The sequence below is a fragment of the Lolium rigidum genome, chromosome 2 (genome assembly GCF_022539505.1).
Source record: "Lolium rigidum isolate FL_2022 chromosome 2, APGP_CSIRO_Lrig_0.1, whole genome shotgun sequence".
Lineage (NCBI taxonomy): Eukaryota > Viridiplantae > Streptophyta > Magnoliopsida > Poales > Poaceae > Lolium > Lolium rigidum.
Window position 1 is genome coordinate 199346028 of NC_061509.1, and position 16686 is coordinate 199362713.

General features: G+C 42.6%; 1 protein-coding gene across 1 annotated transcript; it reads right to left on the reverse strand.

Annotated features, from left to right (window-relative positions):
- Positions 1–1953: 1953 nt before the first annotated feature.
- Positions 1954–16342, reverse strand: LOC124692823. The gene is given in 14 exon segments (XM_047226257.1): positions 1954–2191; positions 2280–2361; positions 2541–2928; positions 3274–3506; positions 3509–3623; positions 5430–5585; positions 7878–8081; positions 8168–8371; positions 8845–9057; positions 9175–12522; positions 12615–12766; positions 13566–14061; positions 14251–15058; positions 15137–16342. Coding segments are annotated over 14 exon segments (7764 nt in total). The 5' UTR covers positions 16285–16342; the 3' UTR covers positions 1954–1974.
- Positions 16343–16686: the final 344 nt, after the last annotated feature.

The window sequence follows — 16686 nt, forward strand, 5'->3', positions numbered from 1 at the left end:
CTCTTCGTACTCGAAATGCACGGCAGCCGATTAGGATGCTTGCATATGGCGTTGCCGGTGATTTCCTAGATGAGTACACGCGCATGAGTGAGTCTCACCGGCTTGGAAGCGATGTACAGTGTTCTGCGTAGCCGTGATCGGTTCGTTCGGAGAACAAGTACCTCCGGCAACCTAATGCAGAGGACACAGCTCGTCTGTTGTCAATCAACGCTTCCAGGGGGTTTCCTGGGATGCTTGGCAGCATAGACTGCATGCACTGGGAGTAGAAGAACTGCCCCTTTGGTTGGCAGGGGGCATACAGTGGTCATTATGAGGGGTGCACAGTCATTCTTGAAGCTGTTGCTTCGCAGGATACATGGATTTGGCACTCATTCTTCGGAATGGCTGGCTCGCACAATGACATCAACATCGCCGCAGCGCTCTCCGGTGTTTGATAGGCTTGCGTACGGCCAGTCCCCCGATGTGGATTTTGAGATCAATGGCCACCACTACACCAAGGGGTACTACCTTGCTGATGGTATCTATCCACCTTGGGCTACACTCGTGAAGACAATCCGAAAACCCAACTCAGAGCAGGAGGCAAGGTTTGCCAAAGAGCAGGAGGCAGCCCGGAAAGATATCGAGCGGGCGTTTGGCATCCTCCAAGCTCGTTGGGCTATCGTCACACCCTGCCAGAGCCTGGGATGTGCAAACTCTATGGGAGGTGATGACCGCATGTGTAATCATGCATAACATGATTGTTGAGGTAGAGCGGGATGATTCACTGTATGATAATGACCGGGAGGGCCGTGGAGAGTTGGTTACTCCTCAAGGTGGCCCGGTATCATTCCAGGAAATTCTTCATGCACACCATGAAATTCGAGATTTAGTCGTACACAACCAAGCACGCAGGCGATTTGATCGAGCACGTCTGGCAGCATGTAGGCAACAATGCTGCAAACAACAATGATGAAGGAAATTTGGAAGCCTAGATCATTTGTATCGTTTTTTAATTTTTTTTAAATAATACTTTATCCTTGATTACATGAACAATGTAATGTGTAATAAATTTTGAGCATTTGAACTATTTTATATATTTTCTACAATTTATTTTGTGTTTTTATAGTGAATTCACAAGAAAAAGTACTGTACGGGGGCGCGATCCAAACCTGCCGCGTTGGGCGCAGGGCGCGACCCAAACGGACGCGCGGACGCGAGGCTCCGTCCGCGCAGCCACCCAAACGGCCCAAAACGGATGGCCCAGCGCGTCCGTTTAGGTCTGTTTAGGTCAGCCGGTTGGAGATGCCCTAACCTGCTCACGTAGTCGACAACCCAGCGCATTGGTCCTCCAGTCGTGCAATATAGACAAACCAAGCATCAAACCGAAATTGTGAGGTCTGATTGATCATTGGCTAGCTAGCCAACCCTAGGAGGCAACTACACATGTTTTCCTTTGTGCTCATGACCAAGACTCATTCTGAACAACAACAGACCTCTGAACAACAACAGACCGATCAAAGGCAGTTTCTTCCGAATGGAGAACTTTATACAAGATAGACGGATCAACTGCCAGTGAACCCAGTGCAGCTAAAAAGTTTCATGCAGATCGCCCAAAAAAGTGAGGCATTGTCAACATAGGAGTATATGATTCAACCGAGTATCAACCATCGTTCTTGAAAACATGAACGATGAGGCATTATACACGTTAATAATGGATTATCTGCAGATTCTTATACCCGCCCACGTGAGTTGCTAATCTTTCAAGCCATTAGTCATTTGTGCTTATACCACATCCTCTGAAAGCACTCATTACGATTTACGGGATGCCATCTCTGTGGTTCAACAGAAGAGGCCTGGAATTGATATATTACCACAATTGTGTTTTTAATTCTCTCATGCAAACAGCTAAACACTCCAAAACCTTCCTAACAAAAACTCTTTCGAGTAGGCTGGTCAGTTGATTGCCTCGTACAGATCAGTTCTAGCTTCAACAGACTAACTGTAAGGTTGCTTAACCATGAAGTCTCTTTCCCACTGGAACAGGCCAGACTTCTCGACGTCACCAAGTGACAGAACTGGAACACCTGGCGGCAACCCTGCGCTGAAGGTATTAGAAAATATAATCAACAGGCTTCGGCAGGCCTGCTCTACTTCCATGCGCTCTATTGCAGTGTGCTGCAAAGCAGGATCCCTCCAAGGTTGATAATAGTGCCTGAGATAGGAAAAACACTATTAGAGTATGCACACCGAGCAAATGCGGTCATAGCAATAGCATACACTAATAAGAATTGTTCACACACCATCTCCATGCAGGATTAGATTCAGCAGGACAATGTATCTTCGAGCAAAGCCTTTCAATTTGTCCACGACTATCAACCAAATCTGCATCAAAAATGCTCATGATAGTAAATAAGTGGAGGTGTCACTGTTCCAGCAATAACATGACAAGAGAATACAGGCACTCTGTATCACAATGATATATCCTAACCAACCTAGAGTCAGCGAATAATTTAGAGATATATAGATATTATTGTAACAGAATGCAATAATTCAAAGTTTACCTTGTTTACTGCATCTGTCAAGGAGCAACAAGCAAAGAGCCGTCACAACCGATGGCAAAGTGTCACTGTTTCTTTTGACACGGTCTTGAAGGTAAAGTATAATGACAGCTAGTCTCTCATTTGCAACGTGACTGTCCACCATTTCAACCCTTTCATATGTGCGGTTCAAGAAAGTCTGAAGAGTTCCAGGACAATTGCTCTTTTCAGGAGAGATACGGGAGATTCTACCAAGTATTACGGAAGCTACTAACCAACGCAATATCTTTGAAAGTAGACACTCGTTTTTTATCGGCTCTTCCCATGGCATTTCCAATACAGATTTCTTGTTACGGAACCAGAAGATGTTAGAAGTTACCCATGAAACAACCATCACGGTTCTTGACTTATCCTGTCATTGCCAGACAAATGCAGAATTAAGAAATATCCCATTGCATACGATACTTGAGAAGAAAAATATGATGTCCTTTGTAGGCATAAGTAGGAGGTTAACCTCATTTTATGGTGCTACATATGACTACTTGGCAGTAAACTTTAACATAGTATGAACATAAAATATTACAACAAAATCAATTCAAGTCCTAATGGATCAACAAAAAGAAGGTGATCATGAAGAATTAGATACTGATCATATACCCAAACAACAACTTTAGTCACTGAGATTTAGATTCCTATCACGATACTAAAGCAATAATGTTAAAGGTTCATTGGATGAAGGCAGAGAACAAATAAGTACCTTCTCAGACAAAATTGGGAGAGGACCATTCATAAGAACGACATCAGTACCAAGTTCCATCGTAAGCTTAAGTTCGGTGCTTCTTGAATGGCCATCAATAGCTTCGCACAACTTAAATATGCCGTGGAGGGACAGGGTAAAATGTGGTTGGTATATCTTCCTTTTCATAGACAACCTCATTGTTGATGCAATCACATTTAGCATTGAAGTTAAAATAGGAATATTCCCTTTAAAAGTTTGCCCTCTTCAACTAGCAGATACAGGTATTTAGATATTTCCGAGAGTTGCTCAAGTGCTGTTTCTTGAAGCCATTCTGTAACGAATCTTGATAATATCAAAGTATTGAGTACCTGAACAAAGCACACAAAAGGACAATTAGAGCATAGCTTTCACAATACTATAATCAAACCATATCAAGAAAAACTCATGAACAGAATGTCAGTTGTTTAGGTCTCCAAGCCAATAAACCATAAACAACAAAACCTCGTGCCAAAGCTGGCCATTCATGTATGAATGTATTTTGAGCAAATTAAGCCCATGTAAAAAATAGTACTACCTCCGTTTCAAGGAATAAGGCGCACACGTATTCCAAGACGAACTCTGACCATAAAAATTGAGCAACAAAATCTTGATTATATTATACGTAATTAGTATCGTTAGATTCGTATTGAAAAGAAATTTTCAATGATACTAATTTCATACAAACAATGTTTATCTATTTGAAGTAATTCTTGGTCAAACAAAAAACACGTAAAACGAGGATGTCTTATTCCTTGAAACGGAGGTCGTATACAGGAAGTGTCATACCTAACAAAGTAATTCTTAGTAGTTCAAGCGTGTTGGTGAACATCTGGCTATCATCATATATTTGTACCAATACTATGTGAGCAGTTTGAGAGTCAGTGTCTTCTAAGTTCTGACCGGTTTTGGAGTTTAGGGTTGAACATCAAACTCAGCCATTTGTTCCACCTCTTATACCATGATGTCCTAGCAGGGTATTAAGATTAATTTGAAAATATTTGATCTAAGGAAACATCATATGCCCAGTACCATTATAAATCTGAGATCATTTGCTGGAACACATTGCAGCCACTAAAATAGAACTATTTCAAGAGGTGGATGAAATGTCAGTCCCTCTGCATTCTCACACTACAATGTGGGACCATACGTAAGATTTATTTGACCTTATACTTCTACTCAACTGTTTCTCCCCAAGCCTCAGCCCTAACAATTTGCCCTAATCCATCCACAGCCATCCTTGCAGCCCTCTGCGCACAACAAGGAAAGATCGTCATCCCCAGACACCCTCACATAGCCGTCAAATCCCACGTATTAGATTGCAGGACGACAGGTGTGCGCTGGCCGGCTGGTGGCACCATTGCACCACACGATTAAGCAGAGGGTTCTGGGGGTTAGGGATTAGGAATCTAAACGTATTGATTGCTTGATCTCCTAGGAAATCTATTCAACTAACGGACTCGACAAATTAGGCACCACCCTAGTTTGTTTGGCCTCTAGGGCTCCCGCAGCCAACCTTAGCAGAGGACCTTGAGCATCAATTGCCTCACCTCCTATTTCGCCCATGCAGTTCAAGGCTGCTTCCTACAAATCTTCATCTGGTTCCCAGCCACCAACTCAGGATGGGGGGAGGGAGGGCGCAGATGTCGGGGCCCATGTTGGTGGGGATGAGAATGAGACGCACGCATATCAGTTTGGGGGTTGTCAGGCCTTTATCTTCCTCATACTCTGAGAAATACTATTGCATTCACTGACCTGTTCCAGAATATAGCACTGGAATCATAACTGTACTGGGCATTATTAAGTTCTTTTGATGGAGCTAAAGGTAACAAATAACAGTGTCTGGTAACAGATCTATGAGTCATATTTAATTATAAAGTAGCATCAAACAATGGGTGCAAGAAAAGATATACTCCCTCCTGATCCATAACAAGTGCCGTGGTTTTAGTTCAAATTTGAACTAAAACCACAACACTTTTATGGATCGGAGGGAGTAGTTAATTAACATGAACCGCATGTTCACCAACATATCTCTCCTGATATACTTGTACAATCAAGAATTCAAGATTAGAAGTCCATTGTTGCTTCTAAGAAAGGTATATGCACCATAGTTGAGATAGTTTTAAATAGTGACTTACCTCCAATGCTAACCCAAATATTCTGGAACTGGACTTGCTAACACTGCCCAGTGTTTCGTCATGAGATGAAATCACAGAGGATATCCACGAAAGAAGGCCACAATCTTTTACTAAATGCTGAGCTAGAACAGGCAGCTTCACACACTTCGTTAGCACCTACAATGCAAAGGGAGCGTTTAAACAAGATAATATTTGAATGATTCGGATTTATCAGATTCATACATGCCAAAATGGGTAGGATCGAATGAAATAGGAGTACAGAATATGCATGAAATGTTGCTTAATGTTAAGTGTGGTAAAGAATTGTGAATCGAGATTCAGATTCATTAGATTCATACATGCCACAATGGGTAGGATAGAATCAAATTGCAGTACAGAATATGCATGAAATGTTGCTTAACGTTAAGTGTGGTAAAGAATGGTGAATCAAAGCTTAAGTTGTGTACATCGACTATCCTTCAACTCTACTTATTAATTATCATACATCTCTACACGCTTAAGTTTTGTATTTCGGACTATGCTTCAGCTATTGGCATCTTTATCTATGAACACTGGAGTTGCTGATGGCAACTTTCAAACACTGAAGCCAAATCATCATGATTTTTCACCATTCTGTTTTGAAGTTCACAAAATTTGTCGTATCTCCTCACTGGATTATATAAGATGTTCAAATAATCATGCTATCCACGTAGCCGCGAAAACCCCCCGCCGTCTGCTGCCAACCGCGAGAGGACAGGCCTTGTGATCAGAGCCACCCAACGGCTGGGAGTTGCACGCCTGACGCGCCTGGGCACCTCCTCCCCACTCCACGTGTGGTCGCATTGTGGGGCCTAGCCCCCACGCAAGGTCGGCTCTCCCTGCCACCGACGTATCCCCATCCTCCGGTCACATCGTGGGGGCCCAGGACAGCGCGAAACCGGCTCTCCGCCATCCTGCCATACGGACATGGGCATTGTTTACCACGGTTGCGCGGCGTTCTGCCAACTGCTTCGTCCCTCCTAGCATCACTTCCACAGAAGCCTCGCAGCGCTGAGACGCTCCCTCTCCACGCACCACCCCCTACCATCGCCTCCTCACAAGCCTCGCAGCACTCAGAGCCTTCCCCAGCACAAGCTTGCTCTGTGTTCGCTTCATTTTCCTCCTATGTGCTCCCCTTTCTTTCTTAGTTTTACCGGCCTCCTCAGGGTTTCTGTGGTTCAATTCTGCTCTGCCTTTTGTTTGGTATCCTTTGTTCTTGCATCCGTTTCTTTGGCCTGATAGGTGTTTCGCTCCCTTGTGTTTGGTGCCCTCTGTTTTTTCATCCTCTGCCATGAAGGTTTGCCTACGACGCCGCTCTTGCCAGCTGCATCCATTGCACGGCTTCGTGGTCAATGTAAGTATTCGCTGCTCCGCACGTGTTAATTCCATAAGCACCTTTGAGTGCGCCTCCATCTTTGTGTCTAATTTTCTTGGATCTATACTAATAAGTGTTTTTGGGTGCTTGGGGGTCTAGAAATCACGTTACGAATCTACTAGCGCCTTTTTAGTGGAAAGAACATTCTCATATTCGTTACTGAGGCTTCATTTGTAGCTTTTACCGGAAGTTGTCGCTTACCCAGTGCAGCTTACCGCACAGAGGTTGGGAGTTGGGACACGTTTAGTCAGGGTTGAGCTAGATCTTCCTCCTAGGGATTTAATGGTCACACATCAGATGCACTTCTTTTGGTCCGCAGTAAGCGAGGACGCTTATGCACGTGAGCAAGCCGCCTTCCATGTTGTCCTCTACCTTTTCGGGGTCGTGGTCTCTGATTATAGTCGCGGGTCCATGTTTTTCCTCATAGGTTTGAACTGCTTATTTTCGCAATGTGTATAGCGATGCAGGTGGATGGTCCAGCGGACCTGACGGACAGTCCGCCTGGTTAGGTGCAAGGAACAAATTGGTTAATTATGTGAGAGGTGATAACTAACGAACTGACAAGGCGGACAGATTTTTGATGTTGCCGGGCGTCCGCCTGCATCCCTAAATGTGCATGATATGAAGCGTCATGTGGTCCTCCCCAGAGCGGCAGAGAACTTCCGGTGCAAGAGCCTGGTGAGAACGAATCTATATGGATAGACATGCCCCCGTAGTTCCTCCTACATGGCAATGGTGGCCAGATTGGATGCTATTCAAGTATTCGACTATTTATAGGTTGCTTTTTTCCTACTAACTCCATGTCATTTTTGTGGATATATATTAGTATGGAGACTGATATGCAACATGATAAAATTTATATTTATTATTTCTGTAGCAACACGTTGACATTCAGCTATTATACAAAAACAAATGTAACCAAGATTGTAATTAGTAAGCATATTAAAGGGTTCTTGTACTGCTGACAGAACGCTGCACAGTGCACTATTCCTTTAATGCATCATCATGCACATCCTACATTCAAATACATATACTAATGAGAAATTTAGTCTTACCTGAAGGATTAAACGCTTTGATTCAGAATCTGAAACAGCCGAAGAACAAAAGGCAAGAAAAAGCTCCAAGACACTTCCTCTCTTGCATATCGTAGCATCATCAGCTAGATTTGACCCGGCATATAATAACTGAAGTATCCACAACCGATCAGCTTTGAAATTCACAGAGCTACTCTTCAATAATGTTGGGAATAATGGAATGCTCTGCAACAAAAAAGGTTATATAGATAAACACAATACCACCAAATTCATAGTGCAGGATAGTTTACATGGTAATAAAAACAACCCACCTGCAAATTGACAGAGGCTGAATTCATCAAAAATTTGCTTATGGTATTGAATTGAGTATGTGAGCTATCCAGCAGTGTCAAAGACGCTTCTGCAGCGAAAATAGCAATGATGGAAGGTATTCTCTGCCATGGTTCAAATATCCCATTCTGTAGATATGTCAAAAGAAGCTGGAGGTGCCACTTTTCCTTGCTTTTCTGAGAAGCCTGCACATATATCACAAGTGTACAACATAATATCAAATGTACTTCTCAAAAAAGAAATACTGACACAAGATGTATTCCGTACTCAGATGTACTGGGCATCAAACTGCTCCAGGAATGTTGATAAGAATGTTCTTTTCAGAGCAGTTCGAGTTAAATAAAAAAAGTCATGCCATGAGCATAACATCATTACCAAACACCAAGAAAATGTAAAAATAAGCTGGAACATGGATAGACTGATGCAAGAACATATTGTGCTTACAGAAGAAACAGCATAACAATGTTAATTTATGTTGTGCATGTTCTAGAACACTAACCCAAAACTGTATTGATGTTAAGGTTAGCTGATACAGACGCAAACTAAACATAAGAGCAGAAAATTGTTGGGAGAGCAAGGTAATAACTGACGAGATGATTACAATCAATAAACAAGTCAACTGACAGAATATCATATTTAGAAACTAGTAGAGCATTACCTCAAGTGATTTTTTGAATATTCCTAGGGATTCATAACCCAGCTTCCTCAATTCTTCATCAGGAGATGATATGCTAACAAACGTAATAGCAAGCAGCCCAACTCGGGAAAATTCAGCAGGCTCGATGTAACCCATGAAAAGAGCATGAATTGAGAAGCGCAAGATGAACATGGGATCATAAATCTGAACCATGTCCACACTCAGAGGTGTTGTCTGTCAATCAATATCAGAGCGGTTTAGGAACATGAGGTAACATGTGAGTCGGTAGACAAAACGAGTGCAACTGCGAAAAGAACGATAATTAAGCCAAAACTCTAATTGACAGATTACCTTCAAAATATCACAAAAGTTGTCCTGGCGAAGCTGTTCCAGTGAGAAGACAGAAGTCCTTGAAGATCTTTTGTAGCAAAATTGTAAGACTGTCGTGACACAGAGCTTAGAATCAATGGGCATGTTCTCCCGAAATAGCGCTCTTCGCCTACCATTACTTTCTGTGTTCTCTGTTTTATGGATTTCTGATGTTGAATAATCTAGTTTCAATTCTTCTCTATATTTAACAGCTGCAGTCCCCCATAGATGATCCACTTCAGCAATGGTTTTGCACTCATATGACTCTATCTCATTCATAAGATGAAGTATCTCCAAATCTGTTTCACTAAGAGTTGCACCATAAATAGATAAAAGCAAGAAACACAGCTCTCTTGATTCGTTCAATAGGCTATTATTCTGCTGCCTGGTCTTAATATCATACAGTACCCTGAGTAATCTGATGATTTCAATTTTTCTCTTTTCTGCAACGCAAATTTGGAACTTGTTTTCTTGAGTGGGAGGAGAATCGACTGATCTTAAAATGCTTGGTGCTGGCTGTAGAAGGCTCCCTGTAGCACTAAATGCAGATTGATATTCAGAAACTACACTGTAGGTTATTGATGACAGAAAATGGGAGTGGCCCAGTATGAGCTCAAGAATTTCATCAGCAGCAAACTTCCCTTCTGATAATATAATAAGAACACATCGAATTGCTTTTAGTGTGATATGATCATTGAATCTATGCAAGAGAGATGATTTGATGAATTGGTTAAGGAAAGGTATTGAGTTCAATTGGTTCAGATGAGTTTGAATCTCTGAAGACAGTTCGACAATATGCTTGAGAATTGTATATTCCAAACAACAGATGACCCTTGGTTGCTTATCAGAGTGGGATAAGCCATCACACCGGGGAAATTTCCTGAGTATTTTATCCAAAGTTCTGACCAACATGCTTATGAAATTCAGCTTAGCATTGTTCACTCTCTTTGACTCTCTGTCTGAGTCTGTCTCATTGGCCAACAATCTTCTGGGAGGAGATAGCAACAACCTAACAAATGATATCTTTGCAAGCAATTCATTAGTAAGCTTCAGCATACCATTGTGCGAGTCATGACTAGTATCATTGACATCAGAATCTAATAGGTCAGAAGATTGTGGGCAAACTGAAGCAACTATTTCCAACCGTTGCTTCCGGGATATTTCTTTTGAAGACAAGTAGTAGTGCAACATGGTAACTGACTTCCCCAAAAGAGTGTCACTGAAATAATCCAGCATACCTTGAACTGATTCGTGTCTAAAGTCGCTAAAATTTTCCTCAAAAATGCTTGTAGTAATAAAACTTTTCCAACGTGGAAAACCACCATCACCCAATAACAGTTCGCAGTAAAAGTTCGCTACTGGCTCAAGGAATTCAACACACTGCATATGACCATCACTGTGATGCTTCATGTATGACAGAGCAGCAGGTAACAGAAGTATATGCTCATGTGCTCGTGAAGAACTAGAGTCATAATCCCTGTCTTGCAAAGAAGCTTCTTTTTCTAGAACTTTCATTAACATCTGGCCAAAAAAGTTCATGTGCATAGGACTTGCTTCCAAAAGCAACCATACAGCTTTTGCTTTAACCTTAGATGTGGGAAACATACAGTGATGAAGAATGCTAAGGGGAGTGTTGATGGCTATGGTAGATAACATCATATGGAATGCAGTATACTCAGTGTTCTGCCCTGCAGATCTTTCTGCATTATGAATACGTATCAGCATCTTGAGCAAGCAAACATCAGCAAATTCAAAATTCAGTTTAGTACAATGAAGAATGCCATGATATACTCGCTGAATGGTGGCAATATCAGAATTTTGAATCTCCAAGCCCCATGAGCGAAAGGATTCTGAACTGTGGTCAGCTTGTTGAAGAAAATCGTACAGAAATTCCATGGCAATGTCGGCAATATATAAAGATACAAAAGCAGCAGGAGAAAATGCAACTGAACTGTTCAAACCACAACTTTCTAACTCTGAGAACATCCAATTTGCAAGTTCCAGAAGTCCGACAGGGGACATGAATTTTGTTAACGCTCGAACCATGTAGAAATTTGGCAAAAGCAGGCCAAAGTTCCCTTTGTTCATGGAGAGTTGAAATTTCTCCTTGAACAACAGTAATATTCTTTCAAGCATGACCTTTGGGGAAGCAAACAGTAACTCTAGGGATCGACCATCATTATCAGCCAATAGTAAAAGGTCATAAAGTTTACTAAGAAGATTCAAAACAAAACCATCCACAAGGTGCAGATTTTTCTTTGAATAACTAGTAAAAGCTTCTTCCACATGTTCCACACTCATATCTGTTAAGTCCGGGCAATTGGATAAGGAACATGGCAAAGACAGGGCAGTTACTCCTTTTTTGCAGGGAAATGACAGGAAAATAACAGGATGCTGGAGAACAGATTCAACAATTTCTTGGAAACATTCTGCCGAAGCGTTTAAGTCAGCAGTATCAGCAGCCAAAACTCGAATCCCCTCAAATATGCTATCAACAAGAGTGAAGCATACATGGCAAAGTTGTTCAAGAACATTTGAATACTTCACAGTGTATGACGTCAACAAGCGATGGCTCCAGAATAAGATGACTCTCAGATTGAATGTCAACTCACTGATTTTACTTTCAGAAAGCTTAGCTCGAAGAAGTCGTACAGGTGCATCAAGTAGCAGTGCACGTGCCTCCGCAGTTTCAGCTGGTGCAGAGAACGCAAGGCTTAATACTGAAGGTAAGAGCGCACAGAATGGTGTCACATTCAGAAATGTACTCATTGCAGATGATTCTGTAGAAATTGTGTGGTTTTGACATTTTCCCTCAATAGTGCTGGCACGATCAACATCAAGATTACCCTCGATCTGTCTGAGACTACAGAAGAACATATCTGGACAACAACTAGCAACTTTAGCAAGATAATCATGTTGCAGATAAAGAACCGATGACAAGAATTGCAGATGAGAAGGAAAGTGTGCTTTCACAACATCAAGAAGCTCTGGAAAGCTACGGATAATATCTTCTGGAGGTGCACACAGGATTGAAAATAAGAATGCTGTAGCTACATCATCTGGCAAATTGGTGTGGTGCTGACTTAACATTTCTTCAACTTTTCTAGATACAGAGGACAAAGAGCTTGAATGGTGTTCAGAAGAATGTTCCACGGTCATGAACAAACTAGTACTTTGTTGGTCCGAGATACCCCTCAAAATATGCAACAAATTTATCAATGGCCTCCATTCAGCAAAATAAGTCCTAGACTGTATTTCTTCTGAAGAAAATTTATCAAATCTCTCATTTAGAATGGCCCCAATAAGGTCAAGCAATAACTGAGCATCTACCTGTTTGATCATCATTGGATGAATTAGCTGACTGTGCAATTAGTGGAAGTAGGCAATAGAGTATTAGGCAACATAAATGTAATAACTTATACCTGGGATTGCAGAATAAGGTAAATTGTGTTGCACACATATACTGAAATTGTGGACTTCTCATGTAATTTCATACCTCCAGACTCCAAGTCGAGTAGCCTAAGGCATTTCTGAAGAACACAAACAATCAGAGGACTGAAAGCTGGAGAATACCCTACAAACCACAAACAAAGGTGAGAATATGGATGAATGAATGAACAAGATCTCATTAGGGAATAATTTAATACTCCCTCCGATACAAAATATAAGGCATATAGATTTAGTCAAAAGTCTAAGCTTACTAAGTTTCACCAAATATATAGAGACAAATATCATCTACAATACTGAATGAATACACCATGAAAATATATTTTATAGTGGATCTATTGATATTGATCTGGTATTGTAGATGTTCATATTTTTGTCCATAAACTTGATCAAACTGAGAAAAAGTTAACTTTTGACTAAATTTATATGGCTTATATTTTGGAACAAAGAAAGTAGCAGAGAAGACATGAATACATGATAGGCATCAGAAGAAGACTAGGCAGCTTAAAAGTCAAAGGACCATGTGCAACAAAGCAACACATTTATAATCGGGAAACAAATTCAGAATGAAGTAAAGAAGTCCGAGCAAAGAAAATATCTGACTGCAGCATAGTAAATGAAGTAAAGAAGTCCAAGCAAAGAAAATATCTGACTGCAGCATAGTATAATATAAGCAAATAACTGTAAGACAAGCAGCCAAAGATTTCAGTAAATCTGATGACTAACATGATCAGATGATAAAAATGTGCTTGGTACAACATAGCTACATGACAAGCACCAAACATTTACATCTCGCACTCTTATCAGATCATAAAACCTAGCAACCAAGCAAACCAGCTAGTGGTAGATAATACAAGTTAATAAGCATGAAGCCAATTTTATAAAAAGGGGGGAATTCACTCCATGCTCTCAAAAAAATATAGTACCTTCAAACTGGCCTGATTTAGAGATAAACTTCCGCATGTGCTCTTGGTATTTGTACAAATTGTTCCCGACGACTGAAATAGCATCGCAAAGGAAAGGGACCACAAGGTGAGACAGTTTATTAGATAATCCGACTCCTAGGCTCTCTCCTACAGACCATTTGGCTTCATAACCCGGCAAGAAAAGCAGCCATGCATCAATCTCCGCAAAGTTCTGATCAAATGCACCAGAACTTGCGAAAGCAGCTTTAACTAAAATATATGCTTCATCACGGATGCTCTTAACTTGTGAATGCAACATGATGTCAATCAGTGGTGGCAAATGCTTGTACATTGATTCTGGAACTCTCTCTGGGTCCCAACGTCCCTCGCATTGTCCTGAATACTCAATTAATAGAGATAGTAAGCAGTGTTGCTCATCCTTGGACAATTTCAATGGGTTAGGTGGTATAACCCTAAAGAAGTCAAATGATCCATCAAAAGAGCTGGGCATTACCCTCTGAAAGACAAATTGACGATAATCAGTGCACAGAATTAGATCAGAATCTTAAGGCTATAAGTTGCAAAGAAACTCCATCCCTTAAATGCAGTAGATGCAGACAACAAAAACAGAGGCCATGGATAAGATATTTATACAAACATTTTAAAAGGTATAGATGAAATGTAATAAAATATAGTATGCGCATACCAAATAGAGCCGGAGAACATCAAGCAACTTCGAGTGAAAAACACTGTCTACCACTTCTGCATCTTTCAACTCCAGATCTTCCTTATGTAAGCCCCATATCTCACACAGAGTGGTAGCATGGTCATTTGCCAAGTCCTGATCTTGCTCTTCAGATTCATCCTTAGCCTGCTCAACATCAATTCCGCCTATAATAATATCATCATCATTATCGATAGCATCACATTTCTGTTTCTTTTGAGGAGGCTGGCAAAGCTGGGCGTGTCTCTTTAGTCTACTCTGAGGACAATTTTGACGTTTCTGACTAGCAGAAGAGAGTAACTTGAGAAGAACCTGTGGATCAGGCATAGCTCCACGCACTTCATCTTGAATGTATTCTCTCAGAGATATCCACCTCTTGACACGTGTTTCGTCTGCCTGGTGAACCTGACCTGCCACGGATGCATCTGTTGGAGTGGAACAGCTTAATCCTGGGAAACCATTCATTCTGACTTTTCCTTTTGTTGAGCCAGTGAATTCTGATGTCAATCTCACGCTTGATACCATACCACTGATTGCTTCAGTAACATGCCACAATAGGTTCAGTGACTCGGAAACAAGCCTGAGAGAACCATGCTTTACAAGATCATCCGAATGCAGCAATCCCCTGTTTATCACTGACCGAGAGCACACATGGGGCACGATGCACTTCAAAAGTACTTGCACTTGTTCATCGTCGACAGATACCAGATCATGTGACAGGAGACTATGAAATATGCTATCAGATTTTGCTGAAGATATCACATCCGCTGCTAGGGAGATGGCAGCAAACCTGCAAAATAACAATTAGACAGGCAAAAGTGCAGCGCAGTCCAAAGAATAATTATATGAGGATGCTGAAATAACTAACCATGAGGGGGATGACCGTGGTTCAATATTGTAGGGGAACTCATTCATGTATGCTGAACAAAGAGAAAGCCTCTTACTCACAATAGCCAGCAACAAATTCTTGTGGTGAATCACCTCAGTGGCTTTCAACTTCTTCATGAGATCCAGCAAACGTTTCTCGTTACCTCTCAGGTGTGAGGATGGCATCAATCCATTTTTTGGATCAGTGCAGACCATGACCAACACATGATGGGCAAGTTCAGCTGCCTCCCCTGCATCCGAATTCCCCGATATCAGGCTCAGCTGCTCCAGTGTGGCACTCCCAAAAAGGACACTCCGGAGCCCTGGTGGGAGAAGTGACTCCTCTACCAGAACATTATCCCGCAATGTTGAGAGGACATACACGACAGTCTCGGCATCATCTTCTCCAATCCCGCGCAGCACCCCTGAGTAAAGCTCCCTCTGTTGAAGGACCCATCTTAGTAGCCTTGGGCTCCCAACCTCCAGGAAGGACATGGCAAACCCAACAAGTGATCGCCTTGTCGACCCGAAATTAGCGCCTTTTTTCTGATTCCTCCCATCTCTGCCCCCTCTCTTCTTCTGTATCCCTGCTAGCTGCGTCAGAATAGGCATCTTAAAATCAAAGCTCTCGGCAACCTCAGAGGCCAACCCGCCACCACGCCTGACAATAGCAGCAAGCAAATCCAATGCAGCATTCTGCCGCCGGAACTCGCCGCTCTTGAGCTCCAGGTACACATCCCCCGTCTTCTCCTTATCCTCCAGTATCGTCCTCGCAACTCCGTCCAAGCACTTCTTGCATACAGCATGCTGCCGCGACTTACCACCAGGGTGGCCCAGGACAGTGGCGAAGAGCGAGAGTATGTACGCCATCCCCGGCTTCTCCCGGTGCAGCCGCCATGCCTCCACAAGCTCGACGAGCTGCGGCGACTGCTGCACATACTCCCGCAGCACCTCGCCGCCAGACTCGCCGTCCAGTAGCTCGATAAACTCCCTGGAGGCGTCTGAGTAGATTTTGACCTCCGCGGTGTGGAGATTCTTCAGGATATGGACTAACCTGATCTTGTGGGATGCACCGAACGACTGGGTCCAGGCCTCCATCCCCACCCTCACCAAATTTTGCTCTCGTTTCGGCTCCACCACCTCCTCCATCGCGAACGGGGTGGGAACCGCGGGGACGCGATAGAGGGAGGATGCGACGGCGACGGCGACGGCGGCGCGCGCGTGTGAGGGGGGCTATGGCACGGCGGCGGCTCTAGGGCACCGCGGGCTTAAGAGAGATTTTAGAGCCGCTTTTGGTCGGCCGGGCACGGTGGAGGACTGGAGGGGGAAAACTCTGGCGGCTGCGCGGAGCTGATCGATTTTGACGGTTCAGATCGTTTGTTGGGTAAACGGACAGCGGAGATTCGATGAGTTTATATGGTATCATAAGGAACAGCATATCCGTTAAGAGCATCTCTAGCGGATTCCGCAAATTCGGCACAGCAAAAGTTCTTTGCGAACCGTTTGTGGATTTCACCGAAATAAATCTCCTAAATTCATACGTTGAAAAGT